Source organism: Salmo salar, chromosome 01, assembly GCF_965601325.2.
Source record: "Salmo salar chromosome 01, fSalSal1, whole genome shotgun sequence".
Lineage (NCBI taxonomy): Eukaryota > Metazoa > Chordata > Actinopteri > Salmoniformes > Salmonidae > Salmo > Salmo salar.
Window position 1 is genome coordinate 140,937,058 of NC_138291.1, and position 24,417 is coordinate 140,961,474.

Here is a 24,417-nt window from a genome sequence, read left to right on the forward strand (position 1 = left end):
GTGGTTTGCATCACTTATGAGCATTTTGCATGCATTGAGTTTCATACACTCACCTTTCTGACAACATACGAATCCATTCGGAGGAGTAGATTCTTTTAAAAATATTTTCAGTGCCAATCTCCGATCTATTCTTGAAGAGTGGTTTCCTTTTATGTATTGATCATGTACAGACACTTTACCAGGTGTTTAAACACAATATTACATATACAGTATGTAACATTAGGCTTTAAAGGGTTAACTATAACTGTGATATCATGGATGGTCAGTCCTTGCATCCAGTGCCAACCCAAACATATATATATTTTTCTCCAGGAAGTCAGTCAGGGTCTCAGCTTACTGTTTGGGGGGGGATAGTAGAATACACAACTTGCAATTTCAACATTTGGTAGTGCATCAGCAGTTTTCCTCTTAAGTCAGTCACTGACAGTAACTTAATTAGCCCTTGTCAGGTAACATTTTACAGATTGCTATTTGCTCGGTAAATTAGTCTAGCCGGTTATCTAAACCTTGTAGTAATCACGGCCGAGTTACTGACCGGGCACACAAGGCACAGGCCCTGACCTCTACGGGGCCCACATTGATCTAGTTAGTCACTCAGATATCATATGAACATGGCATAAGTCATGGCAAAATGAGAAGAATCGTATGAAATTATAATTAGTTTTAAAACTGCGACATGTTCTCTCTGCCCCATGAAAAAATATGTAGAATTGCAAAAAAATGTACTTTAAAGCTGCAACATTTTCTCTACGCCCCATGGGAAAATGTGTGGAATTGGCGGACATAAACTTGATTACTGCACAATTTACTCTCTGCCGGCAAGAGGGGGGCCACTAAAATGTTTTGCCTACGAGATGTGGGCAACCAAATTTTGCTTAGGGCCCCCAAAAAGCTAGATATGGCCTGTTTGCATCCATAGTTTTGTCTATGAGTTTGAGTGATTACATTTATCAAGCCCTATCCCTTAACTTTTTACTGAAACAGTGGCGGGGAGAGAGCTTTCTTATTGTTTCAACTGCTGACAACTCATTTATTTTAGGTGGGTTATTTAAAAAAGCTTTTTATTTGAGGCCTCATCAAATCACATGTTCAAGGTCACGTCACCTGTGTTTAACGCCACAAAGTTACACCACAGTGCTAAAGTGTCTTTCTGGACCGTTTACTTCTGTTTACTTTCAGCACGTCGTGTGTTTAAGCGACCCTTTCACAGAAGTGAAATGAAGACTTGCATTTAGTATCTTTAGGAATAAAAAAAAGTGTGATATACAGTTTCTCTAATTGTTTAAAAATCATACTGATTACACCAGACTCTCATCACACGTTTCCTCACTCTTTCATCATCAACACGCCACGTTGGAATGTCTCAGTTGAGCAAAATGTATGGTTTATGTCATGTCCTGACCAGTAACACGGGTTATTTGTCCTTGTAGTTGGTCAGGGCGTGGCAGGGGGTGTTTGTTTTGGTTGTTTTGATGTTTTTGGGGTTTTGTTCTATGTTTTATATTTCTATGTTGGTTTGTGTCAATGACCTCCAATTAAAGGCAGCTGGTTGTTGTTGTCTCTAATTGGAGGCCATATTTAGTTGTGTTCGTTTCACTTGTGTTTTGTGGGTGGTTGCTTTCTGTATAGTTGGGTTACCTTACAGAACTGTTGGTTGTCGTTTATTGTTTTCGTTTAAGTGTTCACTTTATTTATTAATTAATAAAAGAAGATGATCACTATAACCGCTGCGTTTTGGTCTCCTCAATACGACCGTTGTGACAGTTTACAATACCTTTTCCAACCTCTAATAAAACATTATCCTTTAAACTTATATACGGTGAGAGCAAGAGTGCATAAACAGCTGTAAAAAATACAGTGATCTCTCCTCTCCAAATATATAGGGAAAGTAAAACAAGGATGCTGGTCTTTGAAATGTGAAAGTGAAACCACTGTGGCTACTGGCTGTGTCAGGTCAAGGTCAGCTTCTGAAAAAAGTACATAAATAGCTGTGCAGTGTCTCAAAGTTCACTGTGTTAGAGGTGTTTTAGTCCTTCTTATTTTCAACTTCTCAGAGTGCTGACTGAACACAGAGAAGAGGGAAGGCAGAGGAAAAGGTTAGTTCAAATCTTGTTCACTGTGTAGGCTATTCTACATAGTACAACTCATTTTTGAGGCATTGATTTATGTTGAAAACTAATTGGATGAAAAGGGCTTGTTTTCAATGGGCTATTTGTGTGTAGGGTGATATATGCATGCGTGGGACACTTTTTGGTAGATGATCATGTACATTATGTATCAAAATCAGTCTACCCCTACTCAAGTGATGTTTATTTCATTAATTAAGGTCTTATCTCAAATCAAATCAAATGTTAATAGTCACATGCGCCGAATACAACAGTGAAATGCTTACTTACGAGACCATAACCAACAATGCAGTTTCAAAAAAGGGGCATTTGGGAATTTTTATGATAAAACAAGTTGATCATGTATTATGTACAACCCATAAAACAACATCAGACCCATACTTTTGCTAAAGCGTGGCTTTACGTTGTAGTGGGACACTTAAGTAGATGAAGTGGGACACTATTTTCTCATTAGAAATACATCAGTGTCCCACTTCACCTGGCACTTGTAACGTTGTAGACACTTGTAGATGACACACTCTGTTTTTACTATTTTGTGTCAATGACCTTCTACTAAACCATCTCCATGCTATTGGGAAATGTATTTGGGGACATTCCAAGGTCTGGGTGAAAATCTAACTAAAGGAGTCTGCACAGCTTTTACTTGACCCTGAAACACCTTTATTATTCCTAAATGCCCCTTTCATAAATTCAGCCTCCTTTCTTTCCTCAGTTTCTTACACTGAACAAAAATATGAACACAACATGTAAAGTGTTGGTCCCATGTTTCATGAGCTGAAAATACAATATTCTGGAAATTTTCCACATGCACAAAAAGCTTATTTCTCTCAAATTCTGTCCACAAGTTTGTTTACATCCCTGTTACTGAGCATTTCTCCTTTGCCAAGATAATCCATACACCTGACAGGTGTGGCATATCAATAAGCTGATTAAACAGCATGATCATTACACAGATGTACCTTTTGCTGGGGACAATAAAAGGCCACTCTAAAATGTGCAGTTTTGTCACACAACACAATGCCACAGATGTCTCAAGTTGAGGGAGTGTGCAACTGGCATGCTGACTGCAGGAATGTCCACCAGAGCTGTTGCCAGAGAATTTAATGTTCATTTCTGTACCATAAGCCGCCTCCAACATTGCAGTATGTCCAACCGGCCTCACAACCGCAGACCACATGTTTGGAGCCGTGTGGGCAAGCGGTTTGCTGATGTCAACGTTGTGAACAGAGTGCCCAATGGTCGCGGTTAAACTACGGACAACAAGCATACTCAATGGTAATTTGAATGCAGAGAGATACAGTGACAAGATCCTGAGGCCCATTGTCGTGCCATTCATTGTTTGCCATCACCTCATGTTTCAGTATGATAATGCATGGCCCTATGTCACAAGAATCTGTACACAATTCCTGCAAGCTGAAAATGTCCCAGTTCTTCCATGGCCTGCATACTCTGTATTCCCAGCCATGTGAAATCCATAGATTAGGACCTAATTAATTTATTTCAATTGACTAATTTCCTGAACTGTAATTTTTTAAATTGTTGCATGTTGCGTTTATATTTTTGTTCAGTGTACATGTCAGTGAGTAGGCTACAGTTACATGCACACAATAATGCGATTATTGTGGATAGTCAGATTAATATAGTAGTTCGGTTAAAACGTTTACATGCATTGCAAGAAGAACGATTTACATGGACACATCTGAAATCAGGCAAACTGATGGCGCTCAGATAAATGCAGAAAATCACCAATCAAAATAAACGTTCTACCACAGAAGACATGTTATTTTTGGGAAGCATATTTGACTCCGAGTTCGGACATATAAAGTTTGCATGTGAAAACTACTTCAGTTGGTCCGAACTCTTCACTTGCACTGAAGAGGGAAGCTTGTGCGGCTGGTGCTAGCGCATGCGCAGATTAAACACACCACTGGAACGCCGCATAGGGTGCTTACATTGGTGTGCGCAGGTGAGCAAACTGTACACATCTGCAATTACTAATAACACATCCGCAACTGCCTGACTATATGTGATAAAGTGACAATCTGAGGCCCGACCCTAACCCACTTATATAGAAAATGCCTGTAGGCTATACTCAGATGGCAGAACGATTTTATGCCTGATTTAGATGTTCCTCTCTACAATTTCCGACATTTTGGTAGACTATTTGTTAGTTAAGTTGTCTAATTCTCTTCTGTCAATATGTGTTGTCCTAGAAGACTAAATAAACCCTTGCTCACCAGAATAATGTCACAAATCGATAGAATTAATGCTTCAATCTATTCTATCGGTAAAGTTCTCTGTCATTGCTGCTACTTTCGCGGATCAAAGACGTTTAGGGAGCGGGATAAAATGCAATACATCTAAAAAAGTTCAGTTGGACCGGTCTTATGGAAATAGAAACGATCCAACATGGTTCTGATAATATTTCATTTCGACTTTGTGTGGTTGAAATACTATCGGCTTGTATGATGCTGATAAAGATAGCACACCTCTACAGGCAGCCTGGTCTCATAGACTAGACTAACATAGTCTATGTAAAATCCGGGACACTGATATTAGTATGATATGTTTGGTCTGGTTACATAAAACAGATGGTTTAACTTAAGGTAAAAACAAAAAAGTTGTCGTTCGAATTTCATCCGGACAACGTTTAGCTAATATGCAACGTTTCAACTAGCCTACTTACTTCGTTTTAGCTACTTTGCAACTAATTAGCATGTTAGCTAACCCATCACCTAACCCTAACTTTGATTAAGATAAACAGGGTAAGGTGTTTAGGCCTACAAGACTATTGCATAGTCTGCCTACTGCAATAATCAGTTTAGCCTAATATCAAATTATTACAGTGCAAATACATTTCCCCATTGTCCTTCCTTTCTTTCCCTCCCCTTTAATTCCTTCCATTGTCATCCTATGCGGGTTATGTGCTAGGCCTATTTAGCATTTAGACTCGATTTTGAGATATGAACAATGACAACATATTCCAATGTACTTTAGAATATCTAATGAAGGAAATTACATTTGAAATGATTAAAGGTTTATTTTGTGCATAGTTAAAAAAAGGTACCTGTCCCACTATTCAAAGTCCATTCACGGGAAGTGGGATTGTAACGGCTGTCGTGGTGAATGGATGACCAAAACGCAGACGGGATGTGAATGCTCATCTTTCTATTTAATTAGAATAAAATGAACACAAAAACAAGAAACAATAGACCGACAGGAACAGTTAGCAGGCTAACATAAAGCAGTGCTAAAACAACCCACAAACCCCAGGTGAAAAAACACACTCCTAATATATGACTCCCAATCAAGAACAATGATATCCAGCTGTTCCTGATCAGGAGTCACAAGACTAACACAGAAACAGACATACTAGAAAACATATACAGACTTCTTCTGCCACGTCCTGACCAAAATACTACACAACTACTCCCTCTGCTGGTCAGGACATGACAGTACCCCCCCCCCCCCTAAAGGTGCAGACCCCGGAATGCACCTTAAAAGAAAACACAAAAATCCCCAATACCACAACAAAAAATAATACCCCCTAAACAAAAAGGGAGGGAAGGGAGGGTGGCTGCCGTCAACGACGGCACTAGTGCTACACCCCCCCTCCCCAACCCACCTATCCTGGAGGTGGCTCTGGTTCCGGCCTACTGCCCTCCAGACTCATTGGGTTCCGGGTCGTAGATAGACTCACTCTGTTGCGGATTGTAGGCAGACTCTTTCCGGTCAATGCTGTGGGCAGACTCATTTAGTTCATAGTTAAATATACACTTGTTCAGTTCCGGATCGCTGACAGACTCAACCGGTTCCGGGTCGCAGGCAGGCTCCCTCGGTTCCGGACTAGGCACTGTTGCCGGACACTCTGGACGAGGCACTGTTGCCGGACACTCTGGACGAGGCACTGTTGCCGGACACTCTGGACGAGGCACTGTTGCCGGACACTCTGGACGAGGCACTGTTGCCGGACACTCTGGACGAGGCACTGTTGCCGGACACTCTGGACGAGGCACTGATGCCGGACACTCTGGACGAGGCACTGATTGCCGGGACACTCTGGACGAGGCACTGTTGCCGGACACTCTGGACGAGGCACTGTTGCCGGACACTCTGGCCTGGTCTAACGCACTAGAAGCCTGATGCGTGGGGCTGGTAGTGGAGGTACCAGCCTGGGGACATGCACCTCAGGGCTAGTGCGAGGAGCGGGAACAGGCTGACTAGGACTAGGCTGACTCATGGGAAGCTTGATCCGTGGTGCTGGTACTGGTCGTGCCAGACTGGAGGTACTCACTTCCAGGTCAGCACAAGAGGCGGAAACCAGACAGACTGGGCCATGGAGGCGCACAGGTGGTCTTGCGCGCGCCTCCTGCACAACCCGTCCTGGCTGGGTGGAACTAGCAGCCCTGTACGAGCAGGGTGCTAGTACAGGGCGAACTGGGCTGTGCAGGGGCTTGATGGTTACCGTGCGTAGAGCAGGCGTAGGGTAGCCTGGTCCTAGGAGGTGTACCGGCGACCAGACGCGCTGCGCAGGCATCCTCCTACCAGGCTGGATGCCCACTCTAGCACGGCATCTGCGAGGTGCTGGAATAGCTCGCACCGAACTGTGCGTGCGTATGGGCGAGATTGTGCGCACCTCAGCAAAACACGGCGCCATCCACTCCATATGCTCCTCCATATAATCACGGGTAGCTGGCTTATGGCTCTTCCTTGGCCTAGCCAAACTACCCGTGTGCCCCCCCCCAAGAAAAATTTATTGGGGGTGCCTCTCCGGCTTCCTCGCCAGCGCGTACATAGCCTCATATCGACGCCTCTCCGCCTTGGCCTCCTCTATCTCTTCCCTTGGGCGACAGTATTCTCCAGCCTGGTGCCAAGGTCCTGCCCCGTCCAGAATCTCCTCCCAAGTCCATCTCTCACTATAGTCCATGTATTCCGTCTGCTGCTCCTTTCTCCGCTGCTTTGTCTTTGTTTGGTGGGTTGTTCTCTAACGGCTGTCGTGGTGAATGGATGACCAAAATGCAGACGGGATGTGAATGCTCATCTTTCTATTTAATTAGAATAAAATGAACACAAAAACAAGAACCAATAGACCGACAGGCACAGTTAGCAGGCTAACATAAAGCGGTGCTAAAACAACAACCCACAAACCCCAGGTGAAAAACACACTCCTAATATATGACTCCCAATCAGGAACAACGATATCCAGCTGTTCCTGATCAGGAGTCACAAGACTAACACAGAAACAGACATACTAGAAAACACATACAGACTTCTTCTGCCACGTCCTGACCAAAATACTACACAACTACTCCCTCTGCTGGTCAGGACGTGACAGGGACAGTAATATAAATCTAATTTTCATAAAACATAAAAGCTGTTTACATGAATGGTTATTAGGTTTCAAATCACTATTAATTTTAACACCAAAAGCTAGATTGTTCAATGATAATAATTGACACAATGACAAACTTATCATTCTAGCGCAAGGTATCATAGTATGGCAGGTTTTTTTGTTTTCAATGGATCAAATGATCGAAGAAACCTGACCACACACGCTAAAGTGATGTAACGCTAACAAGTGATGTAACGCTGACACCAATGTTTTATGCCCAGAACACATGGAGAAACAACCCAATAATATTTGTTGTGATTGATTTACAAAGTTACTATAGTACAGCACCCTCAAACGCAAATGTCTCACTACACCTGATGTCCCACTAACGCTGACTTCACCACAAGTTATCCAGTAGGCCAATACATACACATACTTGTCATGTTTTTTCAAATGTTAACAACTATTAGCAATATTAAATGTAATGTTATTAGATATACTGTATATCATTACTATACATCATAGTTATCTAAAAACAGCATTTTCAAGAAAACATTTATTGCTACTTTATGTTTGACATGTTTATGCCCCAAAAATGATGCTTGCGGAGACTGCGGGGAGCTACACAAATTTAGATTGTTCATGTTTCCTATAAGAGAATTGTTGTACTTTGCAAGTTCAAAATGATCCGTCGATAACCACTGTAAATTATGAATAAATAAATACAACTTTTATTAATAAGAATGAATAAACAATGAATAAGTAGGAATAGTAATAGGTCTGCATTGTGTATTTTAAAGTGTTACCTCATATTCTCTGCTAGTATGATAACTTGAGAAAAGGTCCAGTAGATAAATGAACACATTACACTTCAAATTATACAGTGTAAGACTGGTGTAAGGCTGTTTTTTTCCCAACAGATTCTGAATAATGGGGGCCTCGGTGTCTATAAGGAACCAAACCCCTTACACTTGGCACTACGAACTTGTCGGCGACGTAAGTATCTGAGTCAATGTAAAATCATGATAGTTAGAAACGTAGTGTAATGCTGTGACACTACTGTTGCTAATGGGAAACTTTCTTACAGACAGCAAAATCAATAGAATTTAAATATGGCAAGATAATTGATAACGACAATAATGTAATTTTGCTGAGTGTAAGGTGCTCTGTGAAATACCTGATCATGATATTTATAAACCTAGATTATTGGCTCTTCCCAATGCTGGCATGCCACAAAGGAAGGCAACCATTAGGAAGAGCTGAACTAATAATGGCAGTGTTGATAGAGTTGAATTCTGTTGATGTTGTTAATATGAATAAAGTCAGCCCATTGTGTATAATAATGCAATTTTTCTTAGTGTAGCCTACCTTCAAGTATTGTGGACTACCTGAAAGTGGCTGTCGGCAGTAAAAGCCAGAACGCTTATCAATATTGTCCCTGTGTCAAAATGAAAACCAGTGTTATATCAGACCTGGACATTTTATTTTGAGATCAATCTAGAAAATTGTTGAGCATTAAGTTGGATCGCTGAAGATGAATCTTTACACATTTCGAGATTTAAAATGTATATCTGGTAATGATTTTCTGTTTTCCAGGGAGGTGGCAGTGGCACGTTGCATGGTTGGGGTAGTGTAGAAAGAAAACTCAACTCTAGGTGGATCCATTGCTACCTAAAGTTAAGATATGACAATCACAGTAGCAACTCCTTCTCATATGAATTCAACAGTCACAAGCAGGACGGGAGTCAAACATTCACTATTATAGAAACCAGTGGCCGTTCACTTATTCAGCTACTGTGCGACACAGAGTCTAATAGTCCAACATGTCCAAACTATGGTAAGTCCATCAAATTCTTACAAATCTGCTGAGCTACATTATCATGTTCAAAATGTTCCATTTGGAAATAAACCATATACTCTCAATACATCGTATATCAGCAACTAGCAACTGAGCCAATTAATGTAAAGACAATTCCTTACAGTATACAAATAATATAGTATTGGTTCATATGTTCAGCAAATAGCAGTATTGGCTCAGGGCTGCTATTTTTCTTCTTGATCAGTATTTTGTTGGAACAACATTGGCTGTTGGCTACTACGTCTCAAATGCCACCTTATTTGTACACATGGTCTCTGGCCAAACGCTGTGTACACATAGGGAATATGGTGTCATTTGTATTCATCCATCAGGGAAGCAAGAGGAAGACCGTATCCGTCAGCAGCAGGAGGAGATGGAGCGGCGAAGACAGGAGGAGCAACGAAGACGACAGCAGGAGGAGAGGAGGCGCCAGGAGCAACTGGAGAGGGAGAGGACGATCCAGCAAGAAATCGAAAGGGAGAGCGAACTTTCGGGTAGGAAGGTGTCAAAGGGACGAGAAAAGCTGAGACAGAAGCTGAGTCTAAAAGGACAACAGCGCCATCACCAGCGTACACAAGTACTACACCAGATGATAGAAGATGACGCTGCAGCAATCAAAAGGGATGAGGTATGAGGTATTTCAAAAAGGGTTGTAGAGTGGATTTTATTTTGCATTAATGATTTTGTGTTTCACATAAATGTTGCGTTAACTTAATGATAAACATATTATATATTTCTGAAAATACAGTTTCTTCATATTTACATACAGTTGCCGATTTACACCACTAATAGAAAACGTGTTTATAGTATGACACATACATCTTTTAGTGCATCTGTACTAAAATATTCATTTTCTTTGCACTTTTTTTGTGTTGGGAACATTTCATTCTAGCACGGGGACTTGAAAAATAAGTTTGATGAACTTCTGAAGAAATACAAGATCACTGAAGACAAAAGCATGCAAGAGGACAAACTTGAAAACCGAATGAAAAATCTTCAGAATGAACTAACCCTTCAATACTTTGGAGAGCCTCAACTGTCCATCTGGTGTCAGTTGACCATAGATTGTGCTATCAGCCAAGGAGAGCAATCACTCACCGAGCGGTTTAGCATCCTCACGGCTGTGACAGAGCTAACGTTGACCAACGACTCGGACACAGACAGTAAAGAGGACCAACTACCTGACTGGGACCAGAAGTATGACTTTCTCATCAGTCTTCTTGAACAGCTGTACAGCACAAATCCCACAGTGGCTCAAAAACTTGTTCTGAGCATTCTTGATGTGTTCACAGAGGTGTCAGAGAAAAACAAGGGGCACCTTAGTCAAATTCTCTTCAACATGATCTGGACACCTTCAGAAATTCTGCTCTTTTTGCGAGGTGTTTCAGGCATAAACCAAGACTTAGCAACCTCGATCCTTCAAACAAGCTGGATCTTCTCTCTACTCTCTCTGCTCTGAAAGATAAAGACCCTGTCAACTCTCTACAATGGTATGCTGAGGCAGAAGGGGACAAGGATGCCGACACCATTGTGAATGAAATGCAAAATGAAAAGTACCCAGAGAAAATATTGTCCATAATGAAGGAAATTCTAGGATACATGACAGAGGAACTTCCAAAACATGCAAAGGAGGACTTGGATCAGGTAAAGATAGAGGAAGCAAAGCAGATGATCAAGTCACTGGATTTTACTAACCCTGACCTTGCTGTTCTCAAGGAGGTCCTAATAAGGATGTCTATTGCTGTGCAAGACTGCTCAACCATTTACACTCAAAATGGTAAGAAAATAGAAGGCTACTTTCCCCGACTCACTCAGTTGGCATCACTGCTCATGCTCCTTCTACCAAAGTTAACAGGGAAAAAAGGTATCCTTCTGGAAATCGGCACAGGTGAAGGAAAATCTTGCATCTTGGCTATGTTTGCCACCATCCAGGCTATCCGTGGCACTAAGGTTGACGTTGTGACCAGTTCTCCAGTCCTTGCTCGCCGAGACCAAGAGGAGTGGAATAAACTGTATGACATGTTTGGTGTCACGTTCTCTGATGTGCCACCACCACAGATACAGGGAAGCTCCCCTGAAAGCAGGGATAGTAGGCTACAGGAAGCTTACAGGAAACAATTAGTTTACGGAACCGTTGGCAGCTTTGCAGCAGACGCGTTGAGGCAGGAATTCGAGAAGGACACCACACGTGGGGAGAGGAGGTTCGACATGGTGATTGTGGATGAAGTGGACTACATGACTTTGGACAATGTAGTTCAGGTGACGTTTCTGTCCCACGAGGCAAGTGGCCTGAGGCACCTTGGACAAGTCCTTGCTAGCATATGGGCCATGGTATCTACGTGTCAGCCAATTGAGATGGAAGATACTGGAGAGATTGAGTGGGCAACTGGAATCCAGCATTTTCACAAGGCTGCAAAGTTAGCAGTTATCGGTCCAGCGACATCTAAAGAATTCTCTGAATTTCACATTTTGGAAGCCGGAGTGGAGTTGGGTATCTATTCAGATGAAGATTTTGACATGTTCATGCAAGCTCTAGAGAACACAGAAAGATGATGCAACGGAGAACAGGATAACTGTTGATACATTCATGGCCAAAGTTGGAATTACTCAGCAGTGTGATCTGCTCACCATCATGGAGAAAGCACTGGAGAATGATGTGGCCATTGACTGTTACTCTGTGACAAACAATAAAGCCGTGCTGGTTGAGGAGAAAAAGTTGCACAACAACCCTGATATCCTGGAAATCAAAATGCTTCTCTTCGAGAATGGACGAGCCAGCGAGATCATACCTGAAGACAAACTCATTAAGGCAACTGTCTCTGAGCTGAAGCCTAAAATCAAATTTTCTGGCAACTCTCAGTCAAACTCAGAGTTTCTTGTGATCCCCTCTTCCCTTGAGAAATACCTTGAGAATCGGTTACCAGTCTTTGTGGAAAACGCCCTGAAAGCCATCATGATGATACAAGGCAGAGAGTACATGATTGATCAGACGTTGGAAGCTGTCGGAGACAAGCATCTCCACCATGCTATCATCCCAGTGGACTTCCAGGCCAGTGGAGTGTTGGAGAAGAACAAACGCTGGGGGGACGGCCTGCAGCAGTTTCTGGAGATGAAACACCAGCTGGCAACCACTCCTTTGTCCAATGTGACAAATTACCTATCAAATTTCCATTACTTTCAAAAGTACCTAACAGGGAATGGGATATTTGGTGTGTCTGGGACATTAGGGGGCGATGCCGACAAAGATTTCCTTGCAAGGCATTACGAAACAGACAGCTACACAATTCCAGCTCACCGCCATAAGGTTGTTGAGCTTCCAGCAATGCAGGTCAGTGGGCAAGCCCAGTGGATGGAAATCCTCTGTAAGACAGCAATGAGAGTGGCAGACAGTGGTCAGGTTGTCTTGGTCATATGTGAGGATGTCAAGACCGCAAATGAGCTTCTGAAGAAAATAGAGAGCGAGAATCCACATCCCCGCATCACATTATACACAATCAGTGAGAAACACAACATTGAGAGTATCGAATTCAGAGGGGGACATATAATCATAGCCACAAATCTAGGAGGTCGTGGAACAGATATCAAGGTTGATCAGGATGTCAACCTATGTGGTGGCCTCTTCGTCCTCCTGACACATTACCCTGGCAGTCGCAGAGTGGAGAAACAGGTGTTCGGAAGAACTGGTCGGAAGGGAAACCCGGGCATGGTCCAGATGATCCTCTGTGGGGATAACCTTGCCCCAGCATACCAGGGCCAGCCTGTGGAGATCATGAGACAATTGAGAGAGGAGTACGAAGTCCAACGCATCAAAGATATGGAGACAGATGAGCTTCTCGAAATAAAAATTAAAGAGGACCTGTTTGGCACGTTTTGCGAATTTCTTGACAAGTTTGACGGCAACTTCACAAAACAGGAGAGACTTGACCTGTCGGGAATGGGGCCGAATGATGTCCCTGAGTGTTTTAAAAATAATGGCCCTAAGTTTGATTACCAGCCTGCACTCAATGCTTTGAAAGAAACATGGGCATTGTGGCTTACCCTTCACGAGGAGCACATCCGTCAGCATGAAGATATCAGTGTTCTTAAAGCAGACCTTCTTGAGCATCTCACAAATAGGGACAACATGACTTAATACCGAGTCCTGATGCTATCTCTATCTTTACTGGTAATGACTTAGACGAAGAGACCTCCGAGGCTGGTTCTGGATCAGCAAACCATAGCTCAGAGAAGGCTGAGAGTGAAGTGCCCTCTTCATCAGCTGCTATGCAGGAGCTCCTCTCTAGGGTTCTGAAAGCTCTGGATATTAATCCAGACCCTAAGAGCAGCCGTGAGAAGAGTGTACATTCCTCAGTGCCCCAAGTTACAGTGCACCAATTAACTGTGTCAAACTTGGGCTAAGGTGAACTCAAGGTTCCATCTGTCAAACCAGTACAAGCTTTGGACCTTCATGGCTTCACCTGAAGAGTTGGTACTGGACCAGTACCCCGTCATGGACCCCATTGTTGCCACAATGGTACTCCCAGACAAGGAGATCATTGGTAGGTCCCCCGCTGTCCTCTGTGACCTCATCGGGTTGCTGACGACCACTTAAAGGACACCTTCCTGACTTTAGTCATGGTGGCTCGCCTCATGAACGCGACCACTCTGCTGCAGGCATACCTGCACAGTCAGGCATACCTGCACAGACGGTGACCCTGAGCTGACAGCTGAAATGTCTCAGGGGTCCACACTCCTCTCCCTCTTAAACACTGAGATGTCATGTGCTAATAGCAAAGCCCTGTCTACGGTCATCTCGTCACGCAGACAGCGTTGGCTCTCACAGACAAAGATGTCATCCTCGGTGAAGAAACACTTTATGGAGCTCCCTATCTCCCCAGGCCAAGCTTTTGGTCCTGGTGTGGATGCCATTTTGGACCAAACGGCAAAGCTGTGGAATGACAGAGAGAGCCTGCAGTCTTTCATGGTTCCCCCTGCCCTGCGTTACCCTACCCAGAGACAATTGCAGTCTAGACCTCAGCTCTCACCTGCCTCTCTCCGAACCTCCCACAATCCAGCCACGCCCTGATCAGCCACGTCAACAGGCTCCGGGTCAGCCACGTCAACAGGCTCCGTGGCGCCACCACCAGCACAGGCAGCGGCATAACAAGCACCGTCCCTCTACTCCGAAGAAGGATGGGCCCCCTCAGTCATCCTGATGGGTGTGGCCAAGCCTTCGGGCCACTTCTCCCATGTCCATCGGGCAAAGTGGGAGGAGCTTTTGCTGGATACAGTAATACAGGGGTACAGACTCCAGTTCCGATGCCGGCCATCACCACCTTTCAGAGGGATTTGGTCAACTACAACAGCCGACCCCCTGAAAAGAGAAGCTCTCCAACTGGAGATTGCCTCCCTGAATGGAGAAGAATAAAATCAGACAACTCAAATCATCAGTACAGCGCAGTGGATTCTATTGAGTATATTTCCTAGTAGCCAAGAGGGATGGCGGCTTTCGCCTCTCCCATTCAAGATGCTATCTTCCTCCTGCATCCTACAGGCTATCAGCCCAGGCCACTGGTTCACCACTGTCGACCTAAAAGATGTCTACTTCCATGTACTGATCCACCCGGCTCACAGGAAGTTCCTGTGCTTTCCTGTGCATTCAACGGCATAGCATACGAGTATCAAATGTTACCTTTTGGCCTCTCCCTGGCACCAATACCATTCACAAAATGCATAGATGACGCTCTAGCACCCCTATCAAGGGATGATGGTACTAAATAACCTAGACGATTGGCTAATCTGTGCTCAGTCACGAGAACAGGCAGCAGCAGACACAACATCTCTCCTGAAGATGCCCTGGCCCACGAGTGGCCTAGGAAGAGGCTATACGTCCTGATGTATACGCCCTATGCCCCCTGATGTACACAGTCTGTGTCCTGTGGAACTCAGTCCGGCTTTAAACTTACTCTTAAAAGGTGTAATAGTAGAATGCACAAGGTGCAATTTAGAATGTGGTACTGCATCATCAGTTCCTCTTGTCATGTTAATCATTGCATACCTTAGAGCTATTTATAACTTGTCAGAAATGTCCAGATCAACTAGCCCATGTCAGCTACCGTTTTTATATACTGAACAAATATACTGCTCAAAAAAATAAAGGGAACACTTAAACAACCCATCCTAGATCTGAATTAAAGAAATAATCTTATTAAATACTTTTTTCTTTACATAGTTGAATGTGCTGACAACAAAATCACACAAAAATAATCAATGGAAATCCAATTTATCAACCCATGGAGGTCTGGATTTGGAGTCACACTCAAAATTAAAGTGGAAAACCACACTACAGGCTGATCCAACTTTGATGTAATGTCCTTAAAACAAGTCAAAATGAGGCTCAGTAGTGTGTGTGGCCTCCACGTGCCTGTATGACCTCCCTACAACGCCTGGGCATGCTCCTGATGAGGTGGCGGATGGTCTCCTGAGGGATCTCCTCCCAGCCCTGGACTAAAGCATCCGCCAACTCCTGGACAGTCTGTGGTGCAACATGGCGTTGGTGGATGGAGCGAGACATGATGTCCCAGATGTGCTCAATTGGATTCAGGTCTGGGGAACGGGCGGGCCAGTCCATAGCATCAATGCCTTCCTCTTGCAGGAACTGCTGACACACTCCAACCACATGAGGTCTAGCATTGTCTTGCATTAGGAGGAACCCAGGGCCAACTGCACCAGCATATGGTCTCACAAGGGGTCTGAGGATCTCATCTCGGTACCTAATGGCAGTCAGGCCAAAGAAGTGCCACCCCACACCATGACTGACCCACCGCCAAACCGGTCATGCTGGAGGATGTTGCAGGCAGCAGAACGTTCTCCACGGCATCTCCAGACTCTGTCATGTCTGTCACGTGCTCAGTGTGAACCTGCTTTCATCTGTGAAGAGCACAGGGCGCCAGTGGCGAATTTCCCAATCTTGGTGTTCTCTGGCAAATGCCAAACGTCCTGCATGGTGTTGGGCTGTAAGCACAACCCCCACCTGTGGACGTCGGGCCCTCATACCACCCTCATGGAGTCTGTTTCTGACCGTTTGAGCAGACACATGCACATTTGTGGCCTGCTGGAGGTCATTTTGCAGGGCTCTGGCAGTGCTTCTCCTGCTCCTCCTTGCATAAAGGAGGAGGTAGTGTTCCTGCTGCTGGGTTGTTGCCCTCCTACGGCCCCCTCCACGTCTCCTGATGTACTGGCCTGTCTCCTGGTAGCGCCTCCATGCTCTGGACACTACGCTGACAGACACAACAAACCTTCTTGCCACAGCTCGCATTGATGTGCCATCCTGGATGAGCTGCACTACCTGAGCCACTTGTGTGGATTGTAGACTCCGTCTCATGCTACCACTAGAGTGAAAGCACTGCCAGCATTCAAAAGTGACCAAAACATCAGCCAGGAAGCATAGGAACTGAGAAGTGGTCTGTGGTCCCCACCTGCAGAACCACTCCTTTATTGGGGGTGTCTTGCTAATTGCCTATAATTTCCACCTGTTGTCTATTCCATTTGCACAACAGCATGTGAAATTTATTGTCAATCAGTGTTGCTTCCTAAGTGGACAGTTTGATTTCACAGAAGTGTGATTGACTTGGAGTTACATTGTGTTGTTTAAGTGTTCCCTTTATTTTTTGAGCAGTGTATATAAACGCAACATGTCAAGTGTTGGTCCCATGTTTCATGAGCTGAAATTAAATATCCCAGAAATGTTCCATATGTACAAAAAGCTTATTTCTCTTAAATTGTGTGCACAAATTTGTTTACATCCTTGTTAGTGAGCATTTCTCCTTTACCAAGATAATCCATCCACCTGACAGGTGTGGCATATCAAGAAGCTGATTCAAACAGCATGATCATTACACAGATGCATCTCGGGGCTCCCGGGTGGCACAGCGGTCTAAGGCACAGTGCTAGAGGTGTCACTACAGGCACCCTGGTTCGATTCCAGGCTGTATCACAACCGGCTGTGATTGGGAGTACCATAGGGCAGCGTACAATTGGCCCAGCATCATCCGGGTTTGGCCGGTGTAGGCTGTCATTGTAAATAAGAATTTGTTCTTAACTGACTTACCTAGTTAAATTAACATAATATATAAATAATAATAAATAAAATAAAAGGCCAGTCTAAAATGTGCAGTTTTGTCATACAATGCCACAAATGTCTCAAGTTTTGAGGGAGCATACAATTGGCATGCTGACTGCAGGAATGTCCACCACAGCTGTTGCCAGAGAATTTAATGTTCATTTCTCTACCATAAACTGCATCCAATGTCGTTTTAGAGAATTTGGCAGAACGTCCAACCGGCCTCACAACTGCAGACCACGTGTATGGCGTCGTGTGGGCGAGCGGTTTGCTAATGTCAACGTTGTGAACAGTGCCCCATGGTGGCGGTGGGGTTATGGTATGGGCAGGCATAAGATACAGACAACGAACACAATTGCATTTTATTAATGGCAATTTGACTGCACAGAAATACTGTGACGAGTACCTGAGGACAATTTATTTTATATTTTTGTTCAGTATATTTCGTTTTTTTTGCCTATAGATATTGTTGTATTTTTTTTGTCACTCAAATATCAAATGAATACACATTAGACATGGCAAAATGTATAGAATTGCAATAAAGTTTGCTTTAAAACTGCTAAATGTTCTTTGCACCCCATGGCAAAATGTGTAGAATTGCAGGAAATAAGCTTTAAAAATGCAAGATTCTCTCCACCAACAAGGGGTGTGAACAGTTTGTCATGAACAGTGCTTGTGCCCATAGAAATGGACGTGTCGCAGGGGGGTGGGGGGGTGGGATGTTCCCCAATGCTGGAAGGGGGGACCAGAGTAAATAAGCCGACTTACTCTGGTATTGTCATCCCCTTGAGTGATTAGCATAGTCCCTCAAGCGAAAGAGAAAAAGGTTAGTCATGTAACCATGGTTCTGAGCTAGGGACTATGCTAGTCCAGGTATTCATGAATCACACCCGTGGCATGGAATTACTCTGATATTAATATCTCGACTCATCCCACCGCCAGGTGGAAGGATATCCCATTGAGTGACAAGCATAGTCCCTTGCTAATAACACCATGGTTACATGAGTAACCTTTGTTATTGTGTGTGTGTCGATGGGTGATTTTTTTTTTTTTTACAATCCGTTTTGAATTCAGGCTGTAACAACAAAATGTGGAATAAGTTGAGGGGTATGAATACTTTCTGAAGCCACTGTAATTTGTGTCATCAGATTGCGACAGGAAGATTCCTAGATGCCTTTCCAGACTCCCTCCGCCTACCCAAAGACGTCAGAGTACAAAAATCAGTTAACCACCTAACTGAGGAACTCAATTTAACCTTGCGCAATACCCTAGATGCAGTCGCACCCCTAAAAACAAAAAACATTTGTCATAAGAAACTAGCTCCATGGTATACAGAAAATACCCAAGCTCTGAAGCAAGCTTCCAGAACATTGGAACAGAAATGGTGCCACACCAAACTGGAAGTCTTCTGACTAGCTTGGAAAGACAGTACCGTGCAGTATCGAAGAGCCCTCACTGCTGCTTGATCATCCTATTTTTCCAACTTAATTGAGGAAAATAAGAACAATCCAAAATTTCTATTTGATACTGTCGCAAAGCTAACTAAAAAGCAGCATTCCCCAAAAGAGGATGGCTTTCACTTCAGCAGTGATAAATTCATTAACTTCTTTGAGGAAAAGATCATGATCAATAGAAAGCAAATTACGGACTCCTCTTTAAATCTGCGTATTCCTCCAAAGCTCAGTTGTCCTGAGTCTGCACAACTCTGCCAGGACCTAGGATCAAGGGAGACACTCAAGTGTTTTAGTACTATATCTCTTGACACAATGATGAAAATAATCATGGCCTCTAAACGTTCAAGCTGCATACTGGACCCTATTCCAACTAAACTACTGAAAGAGCTGCTTCCTGTGCTTGGCCCTCCTATGTTGAACATAATAAACGGCTCTCTATCCACCGGATGTATACCAAACTCACTGAAAGTGGCAGTAATAAAGCCTCTCTTGAAAAAGCCAAACCTTGACCCAGAAAATATAAAAAACTATCGGCCTATATCGAATCTCCCATTCCTCTCAAGAATGTTAGAAAAAGCTGTTGCACAGCAACTCACTGCCTTCCTGAAGACAAACAATGTATACAAAGCGCTTCCGTCTGGTTTTAGACCTCATCATAGCACTGAGACTGCACTTGTGAAGGTGGTAAATTACATTTTAATGGCGTCAGACCGAGGCTCTGTATCTGTCCTCGTGCTCCTAGACCTTAGTGCTGCTTTTGATACCATCGATCACCACATTCTTTTGGAGAGATTGGAGACCCAAATTGGTCTACACGGACAAATTCTGGCCTGGTTTAGATCTTATCTGTCGGAAAGATATCAGTTTGTCTCTGTGGATGGTTTGTCCTCTGACAAATCAACTGTAAATTTCGGTGTTCCTCAAGGTTCCGTTTTAGGACCACTATTGTTTTCACTATATATTTTACCTCTTGTCATTCGGAAACATAATGTTAACTTTCACTGACATGCGGATGACACACAGCTGTACATTTCGATGAAACATGGTGAAGCCCCAAAATTGCCCTCCCTGGAAGCCTATGTTTCAGACATAAGGAAGTGGATGGCTGCAAATGTGCTACTTTTAAACTTGGACAAAACAGAGATGCTTGTTCTAGGTCCCAAGAAACAAAGAGATCTTCTGTTGAATCTGACAATTAATCTTGATGGTTGTACAGTCGTCTCAAATAAAACTGTGAAGGACCTCGGCGTTACTCTGGACCCTGATCTCTCTTTTGACGAGCATATCAAGACTGTTTCAAGGACAGATTTTTTCCATCTACGTAACATTGCAAAAATCTGAAACTTTCTGTCCAAAAATGATGCAGAAAAATTCATCCATTCTTTTGTCACTTCTAGGTTAGACTACTGCAATGCTCTACTTTCCGGCTACCCGGATAAAGCACTAAATAAACTTCAGTTAGTGCTAAACACGGCTGCTAGAATCTTGACTAGAACCCCAAAAAATATCATATTACTCCAGTGCTAGCCTCTCTACACTGGCTTCCTGTTAAGGCTAGGGCTGATTTTAAGGTTTTACTGCTAACCTACAAAGCATTACATGGGCTTGCTCCTACCTATCTTTCTGATTTGGTCCTGCCGTACATACCTACACGTACGCTACGGTCACAAGATGCAGGCCTCCTAACTGTCCCTAGAATTTCTAAGCAAACAGCTGGAGGCAGGGCTTTCTCCTATAGAGCTCCATTTTTATGGAATGGTCTGCCTACCCATGTGAGAGACGCAGACTCGGTCTCAACCTTTAAGTCTTTATTGAAGACTGTTCTCTTCAGTAGATCATATGATTGAGTGTAGTCTGGCACAGGAGTGTGAAGGTGAACGGAAAGGCACAGGAGCAATGAACTGCCCTTGCTGTCTCTGCCTGGCCTGTTCCCCTCTCTCCACTGGGATTCTCTGCCTCTAACCCTATTACAGTGGCTGAGTCACTGGCTTACTGGTGCTCTTCTATGCCGTCCCTAGGAGGGGTGCGTCACTTGAGTGGGTTGAGTCACTGAAGTGATCTTCCTGTCTGGGTTGGCGCCCCCCCACTTGGGTTGTGCCGTAGCGGAGATCTTTGTGGGCTATACTCGGCCTTGTCTCAGGATGGTAAGTTGGTGGTTGAAGATATCCCTCTAGGGGTGTGGGTGCTGTGCTTTGGCAAAGTGGGTGTGGTTATATCCTGCCTGTTTGGCCCTGTCCGGGGGTATCGTCGGACGGGGCCACAGTGTCTCCCAACCCCTCCTGTCTCAGCCTCCAGTATTTATGCTGCAGTAGTTTATGTGTCGGGGGGCTAGGGTCAGTCTGTTATATCTGGCGTATTTCTCCTGTGTGTGAATTTAAGTATGCTCTCTCTAATTCTTTCTTTCTTTCTCTCTCTCGGAAGACCTGAGCCCTAGGACCATGCCTCAGGACTACCTGGCCTGATGACTCCTTGCTGTCCCCAGTCCACCTGGCTCTGCTGCTGCTACAGTTTCAACTGTTCTGCCTGCGGCTATGGAACCCTGACCTGTTCACCGGACGTGCTACCTGTCCCAGCAGGAGCTGTAGAGATACTCTGAATGATCGGCTATGAAAAGCCAACTGACATTTACTCCAGAGGTGCTGACCTGTTGCACCCTCGACAACCACTGTGATTATTATTATTTGACCCTGCTGGTCATCTATGAACATTTGTACATCTTGGCCATGTTCTGTTATAATCTTCACCCGGCACAGCCAGAAGAGGACTGGCCACCCCTCATACCCTGGTTCCTCTCTAGGTTTCTTCCTAGGTTCTGGCCTTTCTAGGGAGTTTTTCCTAGCCACCGTGCTTCTACACCTGCATTGCTTGCTGTTTGGGGTTTTAGGCTGGGTTTCTGTACAGAACTTTGATATATCAGCTGATGTAAGAAGGGCTGTATAAATACATTTGATTTGAATGGTGGATGGCATACATGTAGCCTGTCAGTATGGAATGGGACCAGAGAGGACAAGGTGTGCCTCCATAACACTACAATAATTGTAATCTACCCAATTAATATTGGTTCATCAATATTCTTACATGTGTAGGGTTAATATAAAAGTGAGTCTGTGATCAGGGTTAGGCCTAGTAGAATGTATTTCTATTTTTATGAACCTTTATTTAAACAGGTATTCACATTGTGGTAACTATTTTACAAGAGTCCTGTATACGTTTACAAATAAATCCCAGTACATAAATAACATAACAGCCCTAATATACATTACAAATAAAACACACTATAATAAAACACAATACACAACATTAAACATATTTACTAAAAGCAATCGTATTCTGTAACATAAAAGTCTCCAATCAGTGTAACGGCCGTCTGAAAGAGTAGACCAAGGCGCAGTGTGGTTAGTGCTCATCTTTGTAATTTAATGGAAAAACAGAACACTTTACAAATAAACAAAAGACAACAGCCAAACAGTTCTGTCAGGTAACAAATGACTAAACAGAAAATAACCACCCACCAAAACCCAAAGGAAAACAGGTTGCCTAAGTATGGCTCCCAATCAGCAACAACGATATACAGCTGTCCCTGATTGAGAGCCATACCCGGCCGACACAAAGAAATACCAAACATAGAAAAAAGGACATAGAATGCCCACCCCAACTTACACCCTGACCAACCAAAATAGAGACATAAAAGGATCTCTAAGGTCAGGGCGTGACAATCAGTTATTTAAAATGCCTGAAAGGCACCAGAATATCTAACTGCAAGGAATGCTGCATATTCTTCCACACATAAGGGGCAACAAAACAAAAAGCAGATTTTCCCAATTCTGTGTAGACCAAATGGTTCTCCAGAGTTATATTAAGATTTGGTTCAGTTACATGAACAATTCCTAGGTCAACAAACTGCAAAATCAGTGGATGCTGCTGAGGGGAGGACGGCTCATAATAATGGCTGTAACAGAGAGAATGCAATGGCATCAAACTCATGGAAACCGTGTGTTTGATGTATTTGATACCATTCCACTGATTCCGCTCCAGCCATTACCACGAGCCCGTCCTCCTGCAATTAAGGTGACACCAGCCTCCTGTGGCTACAATATGTATAGGGCATACATTCATTACCTGACAATACAAGTCATACTTAGATATGTTCCTGGTCAATTTTCAAGTGTTGATATAGTTTGATTGTACCGCTGACACAATTGCCTCTACACAAAACATTTCTACGTGACCGTTCTGTAATGTTGAGCCCTCCCTTACAAAAAAATATTGCAGTTTTTAAACTGCAGTAAAAGTGCAGTAACTGCAATCTTTTTTCGTAAGTGCTGCTGAACAGGTCCTGTATTTTTGACAACAGCGACTTTTGCTAGCAAAAGTTGCAATTGCTTGTATTATTATTACAATTAGAGGAACTAAATTGTACATTTTACAGGTTATGATCATAACAACAGCTAAGTCTCTTTCATATAAAGAGGGAGAATGGTAAACATGCAGGTTTGGACCACAGCTGTGTTTTTCCGGTAGGTTATGTCGCGTGACATCACGAGACGTTGATACTTCCTTGTAGGAAGGGTATCATGTGATCCTATTCGATTTGTATGATTACTTTTTGATAGTATTCCTAAATTATTCTAGCTGTATATGTCTTAAATTTGAATCACGTTGACGTTTGCTTATGCAATATTCATTTTTTCTGAAAACATTTTTGTAAAAATAATGACACATTTTCTTCCCTAAACCGGATACATTGTGAACTACAAATATGGCGACATTTTGTTGTTTATTTTTCTAACCGGAGCCCTCCGCGGCCTAAATAGTGCAACACTGTATCAGCCCCTTCAAAACACCCTAATTCTTCATGACATCCCTCACGCAGGTCCACTGATCTCAGAATTGGCCTACATATTCAATCTAAGTATTTGCTTTTCAAAATACAATATTCCCATCACTTTTGCTGTTGTTTTCTCATTACTCACAATACTAGGACTACTAATCTATCAAGGCGAGAGCCAAATGCAGACACATGAGGCAGATGGTTGGAGTCTTACAATGTTTATTAATCCAAAGGGGTAGGCAAGAGAATGGTCGTGGACAGGCAAAAAGGTCAAAACCAGATCAGAGTCCAGGAGGTACAGAGTGGCAGACAGGCTCGTGGTCAAGGCAGTCAGAATGGTCAGGCAGGTGGGTACAAAGTCCAGAAACAGGCAAGGGTCAAAACCAGGAGAACTAAAAAAAAGGAGAATGCAAAAAGAAGGGTAACGGGAAACCCGCTGGTTGACTTGGAAACATACAAGACGAACTGGCACAGAGAGACAGGAAACACAGGGATAAATACACTGGGGAAAACAAGCGACACCTGGAGGGGGTCAGGTGAAACTGATCAGAGTGTGACACAATCCACTGCTCATAACCTATATCAATCAGCATTGTGCCAGGTGCCTATCTTAGTAGACTATAGTTGGTGAACTTTATAATGTAAAATTCTATATTTTTTTTATACCATGAATATATCAATTGACAGTTAATTTAGGTAAAACTATTAAATCATA

At 43.4% G+C, this 24,417-nt stretch overlaps 1 protein-coding gene across 3 annotated transcripts; it reads left to right on the top strand.

The window, feature by feature from the left end:
• Nucleotides 1-1,959: 1,959 nt before the first annotated feature.
• On the top strand, nt 1,960-23,816 carry LOC106562583 (protein translocase subunit SecA 2). Of its 3 annotated transcripts, none has more exons than XM_045688946.2 (5): nt 1,960-2,096; nt 8,379-8,454; nt 9,055-9,295; nt 9,649-9,944; nt 10,209-18,115. In XM_045688946.2, the coding sequence occupies exon 5, from the start codon at nt 11,904-11,906 to the stop codon at nt 13,446-13,448; it is 1,545 nt and encodes a 514-aa protein (XP_045544902.1). In that variant the 5' UTR covers nt 1,960-2,096; nt 8,379-8,454; nt 9,055-9,295; nt 9,649-9,944; nt 10,209-11,903; the 3' UTR covers nt 13,449-18,115. The 3 variants fall into 2 exon arrangements, with proteins under 3 accessions (XP_013983013.1, XP_045544902.1, XP_013983005.3); XM_014127538.3 differs by lacking the exon at nt 10,209-18,115 and adding an exon at nt 21,293-23,816.
• Nucleotides 23,817-24,417: the final 601 nt, after the last annotated feature.

What these genes read in the sequence shown, in the direction of transcription:
- LOC106562583 (XM_045688946.2), top strand. Translation starts at nt 11,904, where the DNA reads ATGGCCAAAGTTGGAATTACTCAGCAGTGTGATCTGCTCACCATCATG.